This window comes from Psittacula echo (genome assembly GCF_963264785.1).
Source record: "Psittacula echo genome assembly, chromosome: Z".
Taxonomy (NCBI): Eukaryota; Metazoa; Chordata; class Aves; order Psittaciformes; family Psittacidae; genus Psittacula; species Psittacula echo.
In genome coordinates, this window is record NC_137742.1 from 71,149,239 (window position 1) to 71,174,010 (window position 24,772).

A 24,772-nucleotide genomic window follows, 5' to 3' on the forward strand; every position below is an offset into this window, starting at 1 on the left:
AGTTCTCCATTTGTGATGTTTTGCCAGGTGATTACCAAAGTTACATGTGCAACGCTTTTGGCTGGGCAGTATTAGGTGTTTACTCTGGCTATATACATGTGGCATCTCAATTTAGTGTGCTGGAGAGAATTTAAGAATTAATTCCTTATTCACTTCTCAGTCTGAATCAGTATTTATGGTCAGTGCTTGTGGTTGGGAAGTATTTACCAGTGCCAGAATTTGTGTAACACACACAGAGGGTGTTAGTAGTAGTATATCTGCAGTGAACTGAGGTGAGATCTTGGTGTGATATCTCAGATCTTCTCCACAAGGAGTCCCTGTTTCTGGACATCTTAGCAGAGGCCAGGAAAAAACATTCATCACAGTTTCTTGAAACAGTGAGAACAGTCTTGTCTCCACAGTATTTAATGAACACTGCTTTATTATTCTTCTGAGAATACTCCAGATGAGCTGGTAATAGAAACTTGAAATACAAAATAGCAAGAGTTGTCATCTGCACAATAGTTGCATCATGCTGTGTCAGGGCTTGGGGGTGTTGCAATTCTGCATAAGGAAATTTCTGCTCTTTTACCAGTGTCTGCCCTTTCTAAAACAGATGTGCTATCTGAGTGACTTAGGTAAATGAAGAGCTATTTGTACACTGAATGGTTCCAGTTTTGCTTTCTAATAAGGTCCATAGTGGATTGTGCCTGGGATATTAAATATATTTGTAATGCTAAATGAGGACTTGAGTCGCATTTAATGATTTTTTTTTTTTTTTTTTATATCAGAACTTGTGTTTTAAGGAAAGGTACAATGCTGTAATTAGAAAGCTAAGAATGAGTGACAAGACAAACAGAGGAAACAACTGATTACGTGTGAATATCAGTAAATGGAATGGTGGAGACACTTTCCATATGTGGCATCTTAATAAATTGTTCTTAGGTTAAAAACAGAGCCTCAGATAGTTGCCAGCCAAACTGCTGCCTGTCTTAGGAAAGGAAATACTTAATTACAGCTTTGGTCACATGGCTAGCAAGTTGTTATAACCAAGTTATTTTGGGACTTTTAATAGTTATTCTTTTTTGTATATTTAGTTTTTAATTACCTAACTTTTTAGGTTATTGGGCCATATCTTGATGGCATTTTTAGGAGTTTGGGGGATTTAACATAATAAATTCAACTCCAGTATTGTTGGGGAAAAAAAAAACCCATGCTGTTTTCTGTGTTTATCACTTTTTGTTCTCTGTCTGTGGCTTCCTGCAGTCATTGAATAGCCCTGCTAAACCTTATCAGTCTGAGGAAGGACCTAACCTGTTATTTAGATGATATATTAATACTGTACCGTGTGTTTTCTAGCAGAGAACTGCTTAGGAGTGGGATGAAAGGAGCTGGATTTTTTTTCCCTCCCCCCCAATATTTAAATATAGCTAGCAAATACTGAAATATTTATGGTTTGGTTCTAGATGAGGAGAGATTAATTTTCTTCGCTGCCCTTTCCTTACAGAGTATAAATATGGTAACCAAAAGTAGTTCAGAAAAGAGAAATTTTCTTATCTAATTTGGTGTTAATAGGCCATTTTTGGATCCAGCTTAGATCTAGTCCTATGTGCAGTAGTTCATTGCAAGGGGGTTTTTTTTGTAGTTCAACTAATGGAGGCAGAATATTTATCTCACGAGTACAGACATCATTGCTTGAATTTCTTCTAAATCGTGTAATTTTCCTATTAAAAAAAAAAAAAAAAAAGAAGAGGCACCAAACCAGTTATGTTTATAATCACTGAGGTATTTTCATGTATCTTGTGATTTCAGAGAGATTTTGGTGTACACTTCCCTCTAACCCCAAGTCTTTGTGTAACTGTAAAGTCTGAAACATATTCCTTGAAAGAGAGAGTCAGGAAATTGTCATGAAGTTGCTAGTAAAGCTGAGGTAGAGCCAGGGAGGAGTGAAGTATCATAGGAATTGTGGTGACATATAAGAACTAGTAACACTGAAGAGTTCCTTTTCTGTTTTTCATTGTGATTCTTCCTGACACAGACTAAACAGTCAGACCTTTACTATTCTAATATCATTCATGGAAAAAAACCCAGGATATAACCTCTTTTGCCCATTATAAGAGATTTTTTTTTCAAAGGTGGGTTTTGGGGGTTTTTGTTTTGGTTTGGTTTTTTTTTTTGTTGTTGTTGTAAAGCACGGTTTCAACTACCTTTTTTTCCCTTGGGAATTTTGGCTTTTGAAATGAAAAATGTTTCTTGGGATGGGTTCCATTAGCATCAGAGACTTCCTGCTCCCAGAACTAGCCTCTATTTTGCAGCTAATATCACCTTTAAAATGGGCAAATGGAAAAGCTTTATACCAAAGACTTAGGGGCTTGCCTGGTTTTATGCAGAAAGGAGAATGAAGTTTCTCTTCGTACATCCTAGAAAGGCCATCTTTTCTTATACTACAGCTCATTTCAGTGCAATGTAACAACAACAGCAATGCTTAACCTGGGAAGCAACTTTTAGCAGATCCCAGCTAACAAAGAGAAGCAATCTTTTGCCTTTCCTGACTCTTCTCTGTGGGTAATATATCTAATCATAAGGGAAAAACTATAATTGGTCTTTGATTTTTCTTTTAAGATGAAAAGAAGAAAGGGAGGGAGGGAGAAGGAGAAAGGAATTAAAAAACAATTGACTGCAGTCATGCATCTTAGCAAATAGTTAACTTCTCAGGAAGGCGGAAGAGATTGCAATGTATTCCTACATCGGCCTCGGTCTTGGTTATTGAGGTAGAGATAGCCGAACAATGTGATGTCACTTGTTTTTTGGGTTTTGGTGTGGTTTTTTTTTTTATTCATTATTATTCCTTCTGAAGGAGTAAAAAAATGATTAAAGAGGAATCTTTCTGGGTTTATTGCAAACATTGACAATACATAATTTTCCTAAAAATGTAAAAAGCACCTTTTCATACTTATTGCTAAAACAGGCCATTTCTGGGATGATGATTTTAATGCAAGTGCTATGGTTGCAATAGGACTGCAGCTGGTGATATAATCTATAGCTGCAAACCAGAGGACTGCTGGAAAAAAATATAAGTAAGGAATGGATTTTAGTGTTTTCGTTCCAAAAAACATGGAATCATAGCATAGTTAGGGTTGGAAAGGACCTTAAGATGATCTAGTTCCAACTTCCCTAGGCCCATGGACAGGGGTGGCTCATGCTAGATCATGCTGCCCAAGACTCTGTCCAACCTGGCCTTGAACACTGCCAAGGATGAAGCATTTACCATGGCCAATCACTAGCACTGTTTGCTCTTTAACGTGGGCAAATATTATGTACACATATAAACTTAAATGTAGGGAACATTAATTTTCTGCTTTTCCAGACAGAATATTATTATCTCCTCGCTAACCTAGCTAGTCAGTGGTATCCTTGTTAGCTACTGACTAACAGAGTATTCTAATAAACAGCAGTGAGCAAAGCATGCTTATCTTACGGACATTAACAACAGCATGTAAGCATCAAAGCTAAAACTTCCCTTTAAATAAGTGTGTTTCATGATGCACTGCTGAAATAATTTCTGAACAGAAGAATCTGTTAGTGATAAAATTACTGTAGGAACTGTATTTTGGCTAACGTTGGAAATGTTAGTTCCACCTTTATGCTAGTAATGTGGTAATGACTATATAATACTTATCTTTCAAGATGTCTGTTTAGTCTGAGCAAAGTATTTAGCCAGTTGCATATATTCAATCAGAGCCACAGAAAGGACACAATTTCCTGAATATAACCACAGAGTGCAAATATTGTGCCCTAATTAACACACCAGTTACTGTAAATGTCATTAAAAAGAGTTTTTCTGATTTTGATTTAGTAAGAGCCTATAGCAAAGCCAGCTGTTAACACTTCTTAACTGCTTGTCGTTGTGAAGGGTGAATATCATTTCTACACACTTTTGTCTTTTGATTAAAAGAGGGAAGCAATTTTTCAAGCACTTCCCAACAGGTGCAGACCGACAGCATTGGCTATACTGGATTCTTTACTTTGCTCCTTTTTTGTGTTTGTACTGAATTTTCTAGTTCTTGGGAAGTTTTTCTAGGAAAAAGCTGATGTCTGTCTTGGAAGCACATCATCAAAGACAAAGGGAATTTATTTCTAGCTGGTTGAGGAGCCCTTCAAGTGTAAGATTAGCATGAAGACAATGAGATTTGTGTCTGTGTAAAAAACATTTTATTTGTTATTTGTCACAAACTGGACAAAATTAAGAAAAAATGGATGAAACGGTGATAAACAGAACAAACTAGCATGTTGCCAGCCCAATCATCTTTTGTAAATCATGACAGTCTCCAATAGTTGCCATTTGCTACAAAAACCAACTTATTCTGTCCTAATACATAGCTTTGTTAGTTATGGGGGAAACTATGTAATGAAACAAAAATTACTTTGGAGTGCTGCAGGCAGCATTTTCAGCTATAGCTTTTGAGGTTTTTTGCAAGGGTAAAAAAACCATGGATATGAATAGTTTTTCAGAAGTGAAAATCTGAATGCCCAGGTCAAGTTTCTTGGATGCCAATGTACAATTTCAAAATTGCAGACACTGGTGAAAGTTATCGGTGTGTTCATATTGTCAGATAATACACTAGGGAATCCAGTCTGTGGTGACAGACTGGCACATTTCTCTATAATCATGCCTTTTGAGGCAAGCATAGTTCTAGAAAGGAAATTTTCACAGCAGCATGTATTCCTGGGAAATGACTGGGTGCTGGCACTAGTCTTATGTGTATGATCTTTTACATTAGACATTATGTTTTCACTTTTTTTCAGTAAGTACTCTTAAAATTAAAAACTTTGAATGGACAGTTATGAGGTAGGACACAAAGAAGGAATAAGCTGGTTTTGGTTTGTTAGTTATGGAACATGGGGAATCATGTTTTTACTGAAGCAGTGTAAGTCTTTTCTCAACAAAGGCAGATGTATTGGAACATATGGAGGCTGACTATTAATTTAATGGCATGTATTTCTACTTTTGTTGGGAGTATATACATAGTTCTATTTTTAGCATTGTCACCTGCAGTGTACCTTTGATTTTTCATCCCTTTTTAGGTTGCTGAAGCCAAGACTAGCTTTTCTCTAAGTGATCTTAATTATTTTGAAGTGTATTTTTTCAGAGCAGACACCTGCATTACAGCAGAAACCATATTAAACAACCTCTTGAGAAAAAGGTGTGGAAAGGTGAAAGGAGATAATGAAACACTGAAAATACCATGTGCTTCACTTCTACCATGTAAAATAATCAAAAAAGGGATTAGAATAAAATCTGCAGTTCTTTCCGTGCTTTTCATAATCAAAATATTTTGTGCACTCGAAGTCCTTACCATCAGAGTCTGAAATGTCTCCAGCCCTTCAGATGAAGGGGAGGTAAAGGATATGTTATTTTAGCACAAAAAATGATTTTAATTTTCACTTTCTTACTTTTCCACTTGTCTTTCCTTCTTTCCCATTTACAGCTTCTGCAATCCCAGATAATGGAAGGAGATCCTGTCTAAAGCTTAAGGTCTTTGTGCGACCAGCAAGTAAGTTCTTCAGATTAAGCTTCCAAGAGTAGCTTTGTAGCGCATGCTTTACTGTGTGGTCTAGTAAACAGCAGTAAATCTTACTTTACTGTTAAATCTTGTGTATCTGTTCTGTACAGCAACATTTGTGCTATGATTTTGATCGTATTTTCTTATTATTTTTCATAAAGCTTTGTTTTAATTATATGGCAGTTGCTAACTTGTTGTTTCTTAGACTGTTGTGCAAGTGGAAGGCTATACTGGCATTTGGTCAAGTGCCACAGACTTTAAAATATAAATATGCTTAACTATATATACTAAATAGAGAGACAATAGAGAGGAAAAAAGGAAAGTGGGGAGTTTAAGGGTCTCACTAACATATTTGGCTGTTATCTCTATTTTTGTTATAGACAGCTGTATGAAAACTATAGGTGTTCATGATCGTGTTTTCGATGTTAACGACAAAGTAGAAAATTCATTAGAACCAGCAGGTTAGTATGCTTAGAGAATCTCTTTTAACAAATGTGTGTATCTCCCTGGTGCTTCAGTACTTTTTTTTTCTCTTCTCTCTGCATGCTTTGCATGGTACAACTGCTCCACTTTTGCACATTTCTAGCAGTGCTAATATTGCTTATGCTTTCCTGTGTCGTTGTTTAATGCAGGGGAGGAAAATGTTGCTTTATTTGTTTCTTGGGTGACGTGGTTTAATAAAATATGGTATGTGCCAGTATAAGATTTTTTTCCAGTATCCTGAAGTCACTGGCCCATTCAAGCCAAAACCCCAGCTCATTGGCGAGACTCTATTTACTAACTGAGCCCAAAGTTTTAGAAATAGTCAATGGGCACAACTTCATTTATTATGTGCTTTCAAAAGACTTTCAGAAAAACAGAATCACTGCTTATTTAATGCTAGTGTATGACATAAGTGTGCATCTGACTGTGTAAGTAAGCAATTAGTCCTTTAAAATTATATACATTTTATGTATATTTGGTTAGGCAAAGTATAATTTTTTACATGTATGCACACACACACACACACTCTTAATATCTATAAATTCCTATCCTGTTTTTAGTGAAACAAACTTAAGTTTTGTCTTTTCTGTCCTTTTTTGCAAAACACTGCCTTAAGAATAAGACCTACTATGATAAAGCCCTTTAATAACCTAGGGTAAATTTACATTAACCTCCACCGTCACAAGCTAATGTGTTTCCTGTGTGAAAAGTGCATGTATGTGGCTTTTATAGCTCAGATTTATGACAGCTAGAAGCATTTTTAATTCTAGGGGTGTGAGTAATCCCACCAAGTTGAATGGGATGGCTCATGACATTAAAATTGGTTGTATATGTAGAAAGCATATTTGTAATAGTAGTACTAACTGTTTATTTTATATGTACCTACACATTACTCACATGTTTTATTCAAGCCTCAATAATTAATATACATAGTTAAAAAAAAAAAAAAAAATACCAGAAAAGAATTACACACATACCATTTAGTACATACCATGATGAACAGATTACCAGTATCTCTTTTTTTTTTTCTCCCCTTCTTCTGCTGTTTGAAAGAGACTTCCTCTTTGGTGTGAAGCAGCATATTTTTTTTTTTCTCTTTGTTATTTGCATTTTCTTTAATTAAAAGTAATTATTTATACAGAAGTATAAATAATGCTTCCACAAGTCGTCCAGTTTGAATGATTTACCTATGGGTGCACAATAGATTTTATTACTTTTCTTTTAAGAGAATTTTTGGAACTCTCCTAAAAATTTCAGGTTTTAGAATCAAAGATGTTCTCTAAGCAAAGGTAGATGCAAGGAGAGTGCATTTATATTAAGATATATTTGTACATTTCTTAACAGCATTCTTCTACAGAAAGCATTAGGATGATTTTTCGCTACCTCTAAGTAACCTATGAATCTAGGAATTCAATTCACTTCTGTACGTTTTGTCATTTGGTGAACTTGGGCAAATTAATGTGCATTTCTCCTGTTTGCAAAAGAGATCATCTGAGTGCTATATGCCTGATCTTAGTGAACTTGTTAAACATTTTTCTTACAGCAGTGCTGCTAACTTCCCATTGAGTGGCTATACCTAACTAGCACCATCACAAAATCATATTGTTAGAAAACAGTAGAAAAACCAGCGAACAAAAGTCATGCAAAGAGCATCTTGCAGTCTGAGATGAAATACTGCTTTTGTTACCAGTGGGAAATAATAGATTTAATGAGAAGGTTTGGTAGCAGAAAGTTTCCACTCCTGACATCAGTATTTATTTGCATTATTATTTGGACAGGTCACCATTAGATAATCAGTCATTCCTAGATCTGCCAACAGCTGTCACACTTTTCTATTATTAGGCTGTTAGACTTGCCACTATCTTGGTGGATCTTGTTGCATGTGATCTGTGTCATGTACTAATTTACCTGCTCCTGACATGCATCTTCTGCTTCTGTGCTCTCCCCTAGCCTGCCACTGTCTTCCACAGTAGACAGAAGAACTGGGAGGCAAGAGGGTCATGTTCAGCAGATTACTTACTATCACCTTTCTTTTAAGAATCATCATTTGTGTAATTTTTGAGCACTTGTAATTACATTGGTTAGTTCAGGAATTTATAGGAAAATGATCTATAGAGATCACACTTGTTTCAGAAGAGACTAAAAGTAATTGGCCTATTCATGTCCTCCCCCTCTCTTCATTCATAATAATAAAAAGTCATTAACAAAAATTGCAGCTGTGCATACCTGGAAAATCTATATCTGAAGCATATGACGTAAAGCTATGTGATCAAGAAAATTCATGGCAGTTGAAATACTTTTTTCTAGTTTCTGCTTGCATTCCTAGTCTTCAGCAGTGACCTTTCAGATTTTAAGCACAAATTTTGTACCCTTCATCACTTGCCTTCAGTGTTAAAAATAAAGCAATACCTTTTCCCCAAGCATTAAATATTGTGCAGTGTTACAACTCTGCACCTTCAAGGAAAATCATATTTGTATATGATTTTGAGAACACAGATTAACCAAGTGCTCTAATGTACAAGTGCAGAAACCTTGGGACTGCGCTAGCAGAAAACCCAGATGATTTCTTGAAAGGAACCCATTAATGTTATGTAAAAATTAATTCCTCTGTGAAGAATGGCTTTATAAAAATGGCACCACAGATGATCTCCGTATTTTTCATGTAAATTAAGTAATCTTTTCAGTTTAGGGCGGTTTTGTTATTTTTTTTTTAACAGTAGCCTGTGTTCCAGTCATTGCAGTATCTGATAGTCAAAGTGAATGAGAATTTATTACTGCTCTACACTAGTTTTGCCCTATTGTGTTTTAGTGCTTACTCATGAATGTAATTAGAACAAAACTGTTGACATTCGACATTGCAAATTCAGGCTTATTTGCAATTCTGTGATGCAAGAGGTGGAAGGTAGTGCACATCATTCTCTGCAGTTTTAGTTCATCAGCAGTGAGTAAATGTTTCCAAATCAGGAAGAATTGACTCTCTCTCTCTCTGTATATATATATATATATATATATATATATATATGAAAGAAGAGTTAACAGTTACAATAGGGATATTTTTTCCTCATAACTTCTTAGAGTATGATTTAATTAGGAGCTGCTTTTGTGAAATACTGTACTCTCGTTGCACTGTCACCAAAGCACAGAAGTGTAATTCAGAAGTGAAATGTGAAACAGCTTTTGATACTCGCAGCAGCTGAAACTGGAACATTTCAATCGCCATCATTCACTCAAAGGGCCTTGTTCAGGGCTGAAGTGCCTGGTAAGGTCTCCCTGCCATACATGGTGAAGAACTGTAACCAAAGTCATTCCAGCCAGCCTCTCCCACTGTCATCAGTGGGACTGTAATCTGATGATGTCCTTTTCTTACAAATGTGAATATATTTACAGCTGATCAGTGCTTGCTTTTCATACTTTCGCCTTGAGCAGCCCTAAAGACCTGTTGGTAAGCTTAATATGATCATAGCATCAGTTAGGACTGAGAAAAAAACCCGTGATAAATTGCTAATCCAAATTGCTATGCATCTTTCTGTGTAACTGAACCGGGGCTGAAGAGCCTATTAACTTAAATTGTGCTAAGTGCTCTACCTGCTTTTGTGCTAGGTGTCAAGGTTATGAAAGAAGGGATCTTGTTCCTACTTAAAGCAAAGTAACATGGAAGGGTCCATGCCAAAGCAGCATGGTGATCCCGTGACTCAAGCCTTTGACACTCACATTGAGTGTCCTGACTCGACTTTAACTGGACTTGCAAAGCTCTCACCCAGGGCCATTCTGGCAGTGCAGTTGGTTGAGATGGGAGCTATAAGACAGATACATCACAGATAAGTCAACATATCTCACAAAATGGGGGAGTTTATTACACTAAGTAGTGAGATACTATTAACCTTCCTGGAAACTTAGGCACTCTCAAATAACTCAAGAATAAATTTTGAGGCCACTTCATACTTCCTAAAAAGGTTTAGCTTATTTAATTCATTTGGTACTAAGAAAATACAAATCCAGAGATGAATTTTTATGGCAAGCTTCAGACAGATTACTTTGTAAATAGTCAAATTAGATAACTGTGGATATAGAAGACTTTGCAGAGGAAAATATCATACCTATAACAGCACTGAAGTTGAATTTTACTTCACCTACCAACATTTATGTTACAAGCTGTAGCTTTAAGGCTGATCTTTGGTTAGCAAAAACTAAACAGAGCTTTATCTGGTATCATAAATTTAGTATTCGCTACTGTGTTCTCTTCTGCCACTAACGTATAAGTATGTTTACCTAATTCAGCTGGTTCTTTTTTCCATTAGTTTTAGCAGTGTATATGTAAATCGGGGGGTGGGGGGGTGGGGTGTGTGTGTTGTACCATAAAAGGTAGTCTGTTAACCGCGAGGTTTTCCAGATTTAATATGTTCTATAAAATTGGAGATTATCATGTGTTAGCCTTTAAAATTCTCTTTCAAGAAAGGGAGACTGATCTTATACCCCCTCTACATCCCTAGATGTGGTACGCTTCAGTGGAAATTTCATGTGTGGAAGTGGAATATATGCCTGAGCTTACAGGCTGTCATTTCAAATTCAGGACCCAAAATCTGTAACTCAGTAAGGGGATTAACTGTGAAATTAATTCTGAGCACGTTCAGCTCTTCTTCAAAGCCTTTTGAAAATCAGGTGTTTTTATTTAGCTGCCTCCCTATTGACATTGCTATCTAATAAGCCATCCAAAGAGCTACAGTGTTTTATTAGAAGAGGGATCATTCATTCCTCAACATACTGAAATCAGACTTACTTTCTGCTCCTCTGGTCTTCAGTGGGAGTTTTGCCAGTAAGAAATGCAGGACTTGGCCCCAGGTTGGTTACATAATGAGATATTATACGCTTGTGAAAGTCAGTGACAGCACAAGGTTCATTGCCCTATTTCATAAAGGCACTGAAATCTACTTAGAGTTGTCGGCTCAGTGAGAGTTTATTAAGGATGCAAAATCTCATTGGAATATATGCTTTGTGTTTGAACAGATGATACCGTACATGAGTCAGCTGAACCATCCCGTGGTGAGAACGCGGCACAGACACCAAGGATACCGAGCCAGCTTTTGGCAACTCTATTGTTCCTCCTGGCAATGCTTTTGATATTATAGCACAGTATGCTCCGGCAACCCGTCACAGAAAATACGAGGGTCTTGGAACATCAAAGATCCACCTAACTCATCATCCCAGGAAAGGGACTTTATTGTTTTTGCAGATGTCAAATTGTTATTTTTCCTTTTTCCCTTTTCTTCTCCCTTTAGCCTGAACTCAGCAAAAATTTGAAGGGGATAACTAGCTTCAGCACCCACCCCTACCTACCCTTGACTTTCTTAACCCCTCCATATAAATAAAAGGACTCCAAATGAAAATGCCAAACTATGATAGTGACACTAGTGATTCTTATTTTCCTCTGCATTCTCCTTTAAGAAGTCACCTCTGTTAGCTCACTGTGTCATCCATATGTGGACAAGGAAGAACAGTGGCAGATGCAGTCAGTGAAGGATAAGGAAAGTGAGTTAAAGCCTGAGAGAGTTTTTCTCTGATACAATATTTATGCCTTCTCATTCAGCACTGTAAGATGATCATGCAAGGCATCGTGTCACCATGTCAGGACTGGAGGGGAAATATTAAGAATAGATACAATACCATTTCCTCCAGGAGTTTCTAAGTGAACAGGCTTCGGATAGGGAATGGCCATGTTTCTTACAGGACTGTCTTGAAACATCTTTGACAGTAGAGTTTGTGCTCATGAGTAGAAATGCTGTCTTTTGGTGAGACAAAGAAGTTTATATTTAGGAATGTTGGCATGCAGAAGGCAAGGTTGGATTTAGGAAGCTTCACTGGGGGTGTGAGTGCCTCTGTTATTTCGTTTTAAGGGGATATTGCACACCGGGTTATTTTATTTTAAAACAAATCACCGTGGTGCTACGATTTTTTTCTTGAAATGCAGAGGCACTTTTGAGAATAAAGTGACCTTCCCCAGCACTGACTTAGTAGCTGATAGCCTTGTATGCTGCTCTGGGTGTCAATACATGGTAAGAGAGGATATTAAGTGGCCTGAGAAAACGTGTTTGTGACACAGGATCTCCAGTGCGCTCTTGATTTGTCTCTCCTGCAAGTTCCTCAATCATGAGAACAAACCACATGTAGAAGAAGCCAGGACAGTAGTAGCATTGTTTGGTGGGGGGAAACAAAAGAAGCGTGGACTACGAATTCAAGTGTTGATTTTTTATCTTTTCCCCTTCCAGCACAGTTTGAAGAGTAGAGGAAACGTGTTTATCAGCCAGAGATAAACTAGATGGGCTCCCAAAGACTTAACAAAATATTTTTTTAAAAATCCGCTAGAATAGAATATGCATTATTTAGATATACTTTATGCTGAGAGTAAGTATATATGCTTGTCCTATTTAAACATGTGAGAGAAGTGGTAACCCTTGATGCAATTAGGAAATGGGACTGTCTTGTTCGATGGAATTAGGAGTGACCCTGTTTAAGGAATCTGAGCCTTGGCTAACACAGAACTTTAAAAAGTCATTTGCCAGGAAGTGCAAGCCTTGGGATATTTTTTGTCTAGGCTGCCGTGAAACTTGGACTGCTAAGCATAATCTAGGAAATGTCACACCAAGACTGAAACAAAGCTTTTCTAACAAAAGCTGTGATGATTATGTTAAATGAGAAACAAAACATGAACCAGGTTCGAGCAAAATCAGAGTTTGCCATATTAATTCTGAAGTCTCCTGTAAGAAAATTGAGTGATACCATTAATGGACAGCACTTTGTTGGCTTTTTTCTTTTTAATGAAGAAAAGCTTTTCAGAAGTTGAAGCAGCCCGCTATCCAAAAAAGGAGAAAAGGGGGAAATAAATTTTAGATGTAAAGGGAGGTTTGTGCAGGCTAAACTATGATCTGGGCTTGCCTGATATTGTATAACATTAGTATAGGGCCTGTGCTTACAGGAGGAACGTAGGAAATTTTCTCTAGTATGAAGCGCACGCAATAAGATTATATGCAGTCTAAACAGTAGGGGAAGTCATCATCTCATTACAGGCTATCTGGTACGTTTCTCTCTTTAATGTGGATGTGAATGGTACACACATTAGTATCTCCAGTAGGCAGGAATTAAAAGGCTTTGGATGAGGTAAGCTTAATCAAAATGCACCTTATCAAATGGATTATTAACCAGAGTACAGATAATATTGCATTACTGGTAACCATATTAAAATTGTTCATAGCAATTGCAGGCAGTCATACCAGTAGTGCTGATTTATTGTAGAAATGACTACTTCATTTTTCATTCTTTGCCTCTGAATGACGTCGGAGTTCAAGACATATGTTTATCTACAGCAAGGGATTGTCACTAGTCGTGCTCCTTGTGAAAATCACTCCTTTGTTTTATCACAGAACCCTGTAAGGTAGGTGAGGAACGCTGCGAGTGATGCAGGGCAGATCCCTGGGCTGCCTAACATGGTGTGGCTGGAAGCATACCAGACACTGTCAGTTTGGTACTCGGTGGCATCAGGCAATCCCAGTCATACGAAGTACCTAAACACTGATGGGCTTTGTGTTGCATTTTATATCTCTGTATGCTTTAAATGCACATGTTGGTGCAAATTAATGGAGATTTCTGCTCCTTCCCCCTTTATCTGCCCCAGCTCAAGTCTGAGGGACTGATTCTCCCTCAGCCTAGGTGGCTTACTTATTTCCAAGACCTGTACTCCTGGCTGCCAAGGACATTGCTATGTGAAGCAGGGAAAATAGGGATTGGTCAGTTTAGTGGATACTGTGTATCCTTTAATAGACAAGGTAACATTTCGTGTTAGTTTAGAGTATTGTTTTGTACTGTACTTACTTGGATGGCGAAGGAAAGACAAGTAAAACTTAAAGCTATGTTCTTTAAATTCTGTATTATTAGTAACCTCTGTTGTATATAGTGTTTGATAATAAAGTATTAATTTGATTCTTATGTCTTTTATAAGTGAGAACAATAGGCTTTTCAGGATATTAAAATCATGTGTTGATTACAAGACAGAGCTTTGAAGCATCAAGTGTGATCATGGCTGAGAACTGAGAGACAAGTGGCCATGACACTGCAGCATACAGGACTCATCTTTGAAAATCATTCATCTAGTGCAAGACTTCACAATGTCAAGACCCGGAACAACATGACTTGATGATCAGTGTTTTGTCCTCACTGTTTAAAGGTCTGATGTTGGAGCCCTGTGGTTTCTGTGTTATTTTTTGTTCTTTTGTATCATTTTTGTTTCAAAAGGGTTTTGGGGATATACAAACTCTTCTGTTGTTTTTTTCTTTGTTTCTTTTTTCTTTTCTGTTGTTTCAGGGGTTTTTGGGGGGTTTAGGTTTTGGTTTGGTTTTGGTTTTTTTTTTTTTCTTTTTTCATTTTCCTTCTGGTTTTGTTTTCATGAATAGTTTTTTCCAGAAAGGAACTTGCTAGTGTCATGTGTGATGTATGTATGCCCTTGGTTCCAAAAGAACTAGAAACAATTTTGGGAGGTACTGAGAGTAGGTGAAGTAGATTGTTTCCTCTCCTATATAACTGTGGAAGGAAAATGGTTGTATTTGTACCTGTTGATTCCCACCCCTAGCCCTCAAAATTGAGCTTAATCCATTGCCTTGTGAGAGCAATGATTTATTCGCTTTCAGAGGCTTAGAGTGTTAACTCTTCCCCTCCTTTCATTATTCTTGGATTTTGTAATCACCAGTTTTAATGTACAACCCTACACACTTCTCTTCCCTCTTCCTGCCTTTCGTCCTCTCCCACCCTTCTGCTTTTTTAATTTGTAGCTATGAATGGGCAGATCTGTTTCTGGTCTGGCATCACTGAGTTTTTCCCATGCATTCACCCTCGAGCTTCTCGGATGTGAGACAAATCTCCCTACAATAGGCTTGCTGCCATTGTCTGTACAGTTTAATAGATGCTGGCATGTTGGAGGTTACCCATGAGTCTGTGAAATCTGCTTTCCATGCTTACTCTTGACACCCCATTGAAGACACTCATTGTGTATGCATCTGGGTATGAAAGTCCAGCTCAGTGTGGTCCTGTGCTTGTACTGCCCTGCTTTGCAGTTTCTTTGCACTTATTCATTGAGTGCTGGTTTTGAAATGCTTACATTATATGAACTCAAGAGAAAATGTTAAAACAAAACAAAACGATAAAAACCCCAACAAAAACCACCGAAAATCCCCGCCCCTTAAAATCTGTATTTGTATATACACGTGTCCGTACAATTATACTTAAATAAAATTAAAGATTTTCATCATTTTAATTGGTTCTTTTAGGCTATATTTTTTTTCAATTAATTACATCTTCATTTTGGGGGCTTATTGTACCTACCTTACATAGAATCATAGAACAGTTTGGGTTGGAAGGGACCTTTAAGGGTCATCTAGTTCCAACCCCCCTGCAATGAGCTGGGACATCTTCAACTATATCAGGTTGCTGAGACCCCCGTCCAGCCTGACCTCAAATTTTACCAGGGATGGGGCAAGCAATGAGGAGTATGAGTATTAAAGTGTGAAGAATGCAGTGGGCACAACTGACTGTCCAGAGCTGTTACTACCAACATCCTGGCTGATCTAAAGCCTGGCTGCTTTTCACCTTTTTTTTTTTTTACGTGTTCATAGCTCTTCCAGATACTTAGGAGAGTAAGGAATTATACCAACTGTGTGCTGAAGCATTACGTGGTTTCCATCATCACTTTTGCCCCACTCTAGGCCTCCTGAGCAGTCATCCTTACTCCCCTGGGTCTGATATGGTCTAACTCTGGCTTCTTCAGGAATAGAGCCAGCTCCAAAGGCAGGCATACAGGGCAATTGCACAAGGTGCTCCTGTACCCAGGAAGCCCCTCAGACTGCTGAAGGGATGGGGTTGGAAGTGGGTTTGAAATCTCAGCCATGTTTTTCTTTACAAAAAGTATAAAAAGGGCTCAGAGCAGTGGGAGCTTTGTGGATGGAAGAATTTGAGCAAGGGTGCCTCCTGAAGGGAAAAGGAAGAATGGGGAAGCAAGCAATTGGCTGCCTGCTTCTCCTTTTCCTTACTTACACCCTCACCCCTACAGGGTGATGTAGTGGCTCTAAAAATGCACAGGACTGAATTGGTGTTGATTTGTATTTAGGTCTGAAATGGTTGTCTTTGACAGTGCCCACTCACTAATCATATGATGGGTTTAACCTGAAGATTTAGGTCACAGAAGGTGGGGGGCACATACCAAAACCTATAATACATGCACCGTGCATTCAAAACTCAGCTGTAATTGCACCATGGTAGAATTAAACTCACTGAAAGCTTTTTATTACATTTAATTAGTTGACAGGGCAGCAAGTGCTAATTATAACTTACTCTAACCTTCTTTACAAATGAGAAGTGACAGCTTGCTGGGAGGAGAAGTGTGAGTATTTGATACAAAGAATTGATGCACCAGACTTTTCCTCTGGAGCTGTGATGTTACAACCAGGGCAGGGTTATAAGTGACACATGTTCAGTATGTCTTAACATAAAAGCCATGTGCAGAAAATATCCTGCAGTCTGACACACTTAACAGCCTTTGCTCAGAAGACACTCTGCTTTTGCTGGGAATGGTATTTGATTTCATTTTTCTGCATTAGTGTGCACAATGGGCCTTTGTGCTCCTCATCTTTCCTTCTGCAGAATCATACTGCTCCCAGAGTACCTCTGAGAGCATTTTTAGGAATATTCAGGCATGTATCTTACCACTATGATATGGTTGTATGCCAAAGTGGTTCTATTCATTCAAAACAAAGCTTTGATTTATATATGTTACAGATGTGGTAACCAACTGGGATGGTCAAATTTTTACAGGCTTTAACAACACAGGATTGAGAAGTGCCCCCTTCCTTAGAGCTCTAATTTTTGTTAGCATCTACCTAGGAAGTTTAGTTTAAAACATGATTTAACATTGTATTACAGGTGTATGCCTAAGATGCTATATCAAGGCTCTATCTTCACTGTAAAGTCTGCAGAACAGGCAGCTCTTGTATGAGATAACTATTTATGTTTGTTTGTTTTCAGCACCATTTTGATTTGCTGCTATGAATAAAAGCAAGCTGAAGTATCACCAATTTAAAATTTTTGTTAAATTTTCTCCTAGACCACATAGAAGCTTTTAAAACAAAGTGGTTTTTAAATGCAAAATATTCTTTGAAGGAAATTCGAATTGGAAGTGATATTGTAAAAATGTTGAAGAACTAAGCAGGTTTTTTTGTTGGTTCCCTCCCCCACAGATGAATCTGTTAGCTGACTCATCTGTCAGTCATATTTAATTTGGGAGAATTCAGGTCACAGGATAACTCTTGCAGCCACCAGCACATCTTGAAACACTCATTTTTCCTATGATGGTTCTTCGAGCAAGTTCGCGTGTCAGTTACACAACAAGGAATATAAATATGAGAAATGGCAGGGCAGCAACCTTAATATCTTCATGGTGGGAATGAAGAATTTTGTTTTGCCTAGAACTTTATGAAAGCATACTGCATTCAAGATCAAGAGGAAAGAGTAATTTCTAGATGCTTACGCACACTGTAATGTATCTCTGAAGTAAAGAAAAGAAAGAAGGTAGCTCTTTCTGTATATACAATCTCGACTGCAGTCTTATGCACATCTATCTTTGAGTTCTTATGTTCAAAGCATGTTCTAAGAGCTATATTGTGGGACAGCTTTGCCCACTTAACAATATATATTTTCCAGTAGTAATTTTAACATTTAAACACATTTATTTATCTACAGACAAAACTGCTGTTGGCAAAACTGAAATTTTTGTCTGAGTGGTATTTTTAAAAGGAAAAGTCAAATAACTGAATAGGATACTGTAGATATAGGCATCCCTCTGTTCTTCCTTTTGCTGAGAACCAATTTTGCCTTTCCTTCTCATGTATTGTTACTTGCAGTAATTTTAAGTAAAGGTTCAATTGATCTCTATCCACCTAGCCCAAGAAGTTTATGAAGTTTTTTGGTGGGGTTTTTTTTTTGTTTGTTTTGTTTTTCTTGCCTCACTGTCACTTATTGCAAAACAAAGGAATAATTCTAGAAACTGAATGCCACAAAAGCAAAGCGCCTTTAAGCCTAAATTCACAACCCTGATGTTCTGATCCTTTTATACTTTGGTATTGGGAATAAACTGAGTGCTACATATTGCAAATGGCAAGCTGCAGTCCTTCAGCAACTGGCCCTGCCTGAGGAGGATCAGAAGAAGCCAGCTCTTGGCTGGGTGTGAATGCTTCAGTGGAAACTTGACATGCTGTGCTTTACGTTGCACTGCCTGTATCCCAGTCCTTCGTCTGCAGTGAGGGTGGAGAAAAGGGTGGGGAAGAAAGAGCTCATTCAGTCACAGATGGCTAAACAGCAGTGGGAAGTATACAGCAGACTTTGAACCAAGGAAATGGCTACCAGTGTAAACTGTCCATGATTGAATGTCTTGCTTATTTGTTGAAATTCATAAAACCATTAAAAAGAAAACCTGCAAGGTGGCAGATTATGTTTTCTAGAAGTGGTTCTCTGGTCAAGCACTGCTGGGGAAGTCAGAGAGAGATTTACTATTCAACCAGGCCAAGACTGATAAGTTTTGAAAACCCACTAGCACTTAGAACATCATCCTACCTTGCCATTCTAACACACGAAAAACTTGGAAACCTTGCAATTGCTAAGGCTTCTCCAAGGCTGTATCTGGAGCTGTTCAATGTGAAGCTGGCAGCTTAGGATTTTGAAGAATCAGGCCCTTATGAGAGGTCTCTGCCTGTTGCCAAGTGCTCTGTATTGCAAATACATTAATGGTGGCTTTTAAACTTGGGTTTGGGAGTAAGTTTTTGTTGTTATATCTTTGCCATCAAAAAATCCTGAAGCTGAATTAGTAGTGCAGAGCACAGATAAAATGACATTTTGGGAGCAGGATATAGCTACATTTCAGTTTAGGAGGACTGCAAAAAAAAAGGATGGCTGCTCTGCTTTAAAATGGGTTGGTGGATCATGCCCAGTGTTAATGGTTAGACATTAAGTGTGAGGCAAAGCCCATGAACTCATGCAGCAATGCTTATCAGTCTTTGTACATTAGTTTTACAATATCCTGGTTCTTTCACATACTTGCATTACAAAAGGCCTTGTTTTCCCCTTGAAACAAAAGCCAAAACAAGTGTGCATATCATCCTTCCAAGTGAATATGTGACCCTTTTGTTTTCTTTTATTTAATTGGTTATTCTGCATTTTATTTGCAGGTAAAGAGAAAGGAAAATCCATGCACACTTCCTGTGCTCTGGTCTCATTAGCCAGATTTCCTCAAAACTCTTGTAGTCCAGGGAAGTTTTGCCAAGTGGCTAATGAAATGCACACCGTATGAATATTTATGCTGGTTTAATGATGGGATTTTTGCGGCCATGAATAATAAAGGGTTTAAGAAGAATAGATAAAGAGATTGGTACAAAACAGTGAAGTGGTTAATATAGCAACCTTTCCTAGCAGGACACTCCATTGGCAGCAGCAGGCAGTGCATGCCTCTCTTACCTTTTCTTTTCCTTTACCACCAAAATTTGTCTGATGGGACATGCTTTCAGATAGCTTTGCAGAAAGCAGGTGTTTTGTCTATGCTTTGTGCTACAGACACCTCTTACATGCTTCATTTAAGGAAGCTCAAGGTTTTTGGCTAAGGACAGACCTTCAACTTTTGAATACTGATAGTTAATTCAGATACACTGCAGCAATGTTTGCATTTAAATCTGAAGCTGTCACTTTGCTTTGTCTTTTCAGGACCAGTTGACTGGCAAGTGTTTACAAGGTATCAAGCCTTTGGGCTATATGTCAAAGCAGCATGGTTTTCATGAGCTGAGGCAGGGAAGGACAATCTCCGCTCCTTCCTGCTCCAGTTGAATGATGCTGGAAAGAGATCACTTTAAGGTCTCACTTTTGGTGAGGTACAGGGAAGCTGCAATGTCCTGAAGACCAGAGCCCTCTTTCTACTTGTCTATAGCCACAACTACCAAAGGTCTACTACTTTTTAGTGTCAAAATGAGATGCTGAAAGGTCATGATAATAGCATGCTTACAAGGAACACTGAGCATTTTACCATCTGATGAATATTAGAGCAAGGGTTTATTACATGTTTACTATACCTAGGTGTGCTGGACCTGTGGGAGCAGGTGTCAGGCAATGCCCATGTAGATAAGCAATGTAAAACAAGTAAACAAAGAAACACTCACTTAAAAGACGTGTGTGCTCACCTTTTCTCTCTTAGCCAACAGCTCCCTGCACTGTCCTGTTGTGAGATTGCTGGCACTCTTCCAGTAAAAACACTCAGTTTGAGCTTGGATTGGATCCTGAGTAGCTGCTATTCCTTTCATATTTTTTTCCACTTGCAGATTCCAAAACCCATTTGCCTGAATTTCAACTTTTGGCCAAACATGTCTTTCAAGGCTGATATTCAGGGCTGTGCCCCAGTGCTCATTGTGAGTTCGCCTCCCACAGTTCACTGCACATGTGGTGAGGATCAGGCCTCAAACTGAGCCTTTGACAGCAGCCTTGCTCTGAAAGTAGGAGTTAAAAGATGCTTCAGGTGAGAAAGACTGGAAAAGCAACCTAGGACTAGTTACTAGTTTCTATGTGAATCAGACAAACAGATGATATCACATGCATTTCAGGCAAAATAAAGGAATTTATTGTAGTAAAACTGCTTTTCATTAAAAAAAGGAAATAAAATTTTTAAAGAAATAGTGATTTGAAAGAAGCCACGGTTGAGTTCTTTTACAAAGGTTTTATTCTATTTATATGGATGGACAGTCAGGAAAATAAAAGAAGACTTTGGATCTTCAGTGCATACTAAAATAAATTAACATAAAACTTATGTTACTTTCTCATCATCTTCTCCACATTAAAGTTTATTTGGTGTTGTGCCTAATACTGTTGGAGAGGAGAGGAGAGGAGAGGAGAGGAGAGGAGAGGAGAGGAGAGGAGAGGAGAGGAGAGGAGAGGAGAGGAAAGGAGAGGAGAGGAGAGGAGAGGAGAGGAGAAAGAGGAGAGGAGAGGAGAGAGAGGAGAGGAGAGGAGAGGAGAGGAGAGGAGAGGAGAAAGAGGAGAGGAGAGGAGAGGAGAGGAGAGGAGAGGAGAGGAGAGGAGAGGAGAGGAGAGGAGAGGAGAAAGAGGAGAGGAGAGGAGAGAGAGGAGAGGAGAGGAGAGGAGAGGAGAGGAGAGGAGAAAGAGGAGAGGAGAGGAGAGAGAGGAGAGGAGAGGAGAGGAGAGGAGAGAGAGGAGAGGAGAGGAGAAAGAGGAGAGGAGAGGAGAGAGAGGAGAGGAGAGGAGAGGAGAGGAGAGGAGAGGAGAGGAGAGGAGAGGAGAGGAGAGGAGAGTAAAGGGAAGAGAGAAAGGAGAAGAGAAGAGAAGAGAAGAGAAGAGGAGAAGAGAGGAGAGGAGAGGAGAGGAGAGGAGAGGAGAGGAGAGGAGAGGAGAGGAGAAGGGAAGAGAAGAGAAGAGAAGAGAAGAGAAGAGAAGAGAAGAGAAGAGAAGAGAAGAGAAGAGAAGAGAAGAGAAGAGAAGAAGAGAGGAGAAAAGAGAAGAGAAGAGAAGAGAAGAGAAGAGAAGAGAAGAGAAGAGAAGAGAAGAGAAGAGAAGAGAAGAGGAGAGAAGAAGAGAGGAGAGGAGAGGAGAGGAGAGGAGAGGAGAGGAGAAGAGAAGAGAAGAGAAGAGAAGAGAAGAGAAGAGAAGAGAAGAGAAGAGAAGAGAAGAGAAGAGAAGAGAAGAGAAGAGAAGAGAAGAGAAGAGAAGAGAAGAAGAGAAGAAGAGAGGAGAAGAGAAGAGAAGAGAAGAGAAGAGAAGAGAAGAGAAGAGAAGAGAAGAGAAGAGAAGAAGAGAGGAGAGAAGAGAAGAGAAGAGAAGAGAAGAGAAGAGAAGAGAAGAGAAGAGAGAGAAAAGAGAGAAGAGAGGAGAAGAGAAGAGAAGAGAAGAGAAGAGAAGAGAAGAGAAGAGAAGAGAAGAGAAGAGAAGAGAAGAAGGGAGAAGAGAAGAGAGAAGAGAGAAGAGGGAGCAGAAGAGACGAGAAGAGAATAAAAATTCTTTCTGATTATAAACAACTAAACAATTTTTAAACCATTCTTAAAATTTTCACTAAGGGATAATAACCTTGCTATGAAATCGGTAGATCTTTTTTTTTTTTTTTTTTTTGTGGTATTATACATGACACACAACAGTATCATGGAGCAAGTTATCCCTGACAGGATTATTCGGATGTCTTAGAATCATAGAATCATAGAAGAGTTAGGGTTGGAAAGGACCTTAAGATCATCTAGTTCCAACCTCCCTTCCATCGGCAGGGACACCTCACACTAAACCATGTCACCCAAGTCTGTGTCCAACCTGGCCTTGAACACCGCCAGGGATGGAGCATTCACAACTTCCTTGTGCAGCAAATTCCCAGCACCACCCTCACAATAAAGAACTTCCTGCTTATATCCAGTCTGATACTTATATCCTACTGATCCAGTTTTAACCCATTACCCCTTGTCCTATCACTACAGTCGCTAATGAAGAGTCCCTTCCCAGCATCCTTATAGGCTCCCTTCAGATACTGTGTTCTGGTTTAGCAGTAGCAGTCATTTTTTCTACTGGTGCAGTGCTGTGTTTTGACTTTCGACCTGGGAATAATACTGATAAAGCCGATGTTTTCAGTTGTGGGTCAGAATGTTTACCCTGACCAAGGTCTTTGTGAGTCTCATGCTCTGCCAGGGAGGAGGAGAAGCCGGGAGGAAGCAGGGACAGGATACCTGACCCAAACTAGCCAAAGAAGTATTCCATACCACAGCACGTCATGCCCAGGATGTAGAACGGAGAGTTCCCGGAAGGGCTGGATCATGGCAGGGTGGGGGTGAGGTACCGGTTGGTGAGCGGTTGTATTCTCTTGCTTGTTATTTCCTTTATCATTATTACTATTAGTGGTAGCATGTTATACCTTAGTTATTAAACTGTTCTTATCTCAACCCGTGGGAGTTGCATTCTTTTGATTCTCCTCCCCGTCCCTCCAGAAGCGGAGGGAAGAAAGGTGGGTGGGGGGAAGTGGACTGCGTGGTTCTGATTTACGGCCTGGGCTTAAACCACGACAGTTCTTTTTGGCGCCCAACGTGGGGCAGGAAGGGTTGAGATAACAACAGATCTGACTGAGGCACAATGCTGATTTATTGGCTCTCAAAGTTGTTCTTTTTGATGTCACAGTTTCTGTATGTCGTAGCTTGCTTGGAGCTGGTATTTGCTGTGTTAGTGTTTATCAAGTGTGGGCCTTGGGCTAAGGTTCTTGTTTCATTGTACTTTATGGTAATGGCTTGCGATACGGGGGGGCTCCGGCAGCAGGGCGGGATGGACGTGGCCGTGGACTTGTACCTGCCCGTCCCGCTGCTCTTCACCGTCCTGGCCCTCGTCCTCGCCTCCGTCTTTGTGAGGCTGCGGGGAGCTGAGGGGGAGCGGCCCCGGGAGCCGGCGGCGGCCGAAGCGGCCCGGGCGAGCGGCCCTGGGGACCAAGCGGCGGCGGGAGCGGGGCCGGAGGCTGGGAAGGAGGCGGCTGCCGAGGAGGGGAAGGAGGCAGCTGCCGAGCATTGGGAGGAGGCGGCAGAGGAGCCGAGCCCTGCGGCCGAGCCCAGCCCCGCGGCGGCCGAGAGCATTCCCCAGCAGCCGCCCACCGAGCCCCTTGAGCCTGAGCCCCAGGAGGATGCAGGAGACCCTGCAGCACTTTCCAGCAAGGCAGAGGAGGAAGATCTGGACTCAGAAAAAGCGAAGCTGGTGGTGAGAGAGCCTTCAAGCACAGCAGCTGCACCAGCCCCAGTGACAAGTACAGCAGCATCATTTGAGAGTTCTGAAGGGTTTGAATGGCCTTTGGGTACCCTTGGGACCTGCCTGCTGATTGTGATGGGGATCACCATGTTGGCACACACACAAAGTGTGTTCTACCCATGACCATTTTGTCTGATCCCGAGAGTTAAGCAGAGTCAGGTTTGGGTCTTGTCTGGGTTTAGACAATACAGGGGGACCGAGAGGTTTTCCCCAAGGCTGGACAGTCATCAGTGTCACGGTGTGTGGGACAGTATGGGCGAGTATCTAATCCACTGGGCCCCTCCAGTCCTTTGGAAGCATCGGAGGTGGAAGGCAGCTGTATGGAGTCCCCGACGACAAGTTGCAGAGACTGCTGCAGGGGAGGGTGAATGATTTTGAGCCTGATGGGCCCATGACACTTCAGGCCATCAGGGCAGAGATGCAACATAGAGATGGACTCATGATCGAGGGGTGGACTTTGCAATGGGCCTCTCCTGCTCTGAAAGACTGTTACAAGTGATGGTATATTGAAAATGTGGGATCTGAGCATGACATGAATGGTATGGAATAAGGGGTGGATACTGTCCTGGTTTAGCAGTAGCAGTCATTTTTTCTACTGGTGCAGTGCTGTGTTTTGACTTTCGACCTGGGAATAATACTGATAAAGCCGATGTTTTCAGTTGCTGGTCAGAATGTTTACCCTGACCAAGGTCTTTGTGAGTCTCATGCTCTGCCAGGGAGGAGGAGAAGCCGGGAGGAAGCAGGGACAGGACACCTGACCCAAACTAGCCAAAGAAGTATTCCATACCACAGCAAGTCATGCCCAGGATGTAGAACGGAGAGTTCCCGGAAGGGCTGGATCATGGCAGGGTGGGGGTGAGGTACCGGTTGGTGAGCGGTTGTATTCTCTTGCTTGTTATTTC

At 39.9% G+C, this 24,772-nt stretch overlaps 1 protein-coding gene across 2 annotated transcripts in view; it reads left to right on the forward strand.

The window, feature by feature from the left end:
- EFNA5 (ephrin A5) overlaps positions 1 to 11,152 on the forward strand; it is a gene marked incomplete at both ends in the record, with an annotated part of 204,837 nt that extends 193,685 nt beyond the window's left edge. Inside the window, 3 exons of one of the 2 annotated variants that reach the window (XM_080638701.1) lie at positions 5,469 to 5,534; positions 5,924 to 6,004; positions 11,031 to 11,152. In XM_080638701.1, coding sequence (XP_080494827.1) covers positions 5,469 to 5,534; positions 5,924 to 6,004; positions 11,031 to 11,152 — 269 coding nt within the window. The remainder of the gene's footprint in view (positions 1 to 5,468; positions 5,535 to 5,923; positions 6,005 to 11,030) is intronic. The other variant, XM_080638702.1, reaches the window with a different exon arrangement.
- Between the last annotated feature and the right edge of the window lie 13,620 nt (positions 11,153 to 24,772).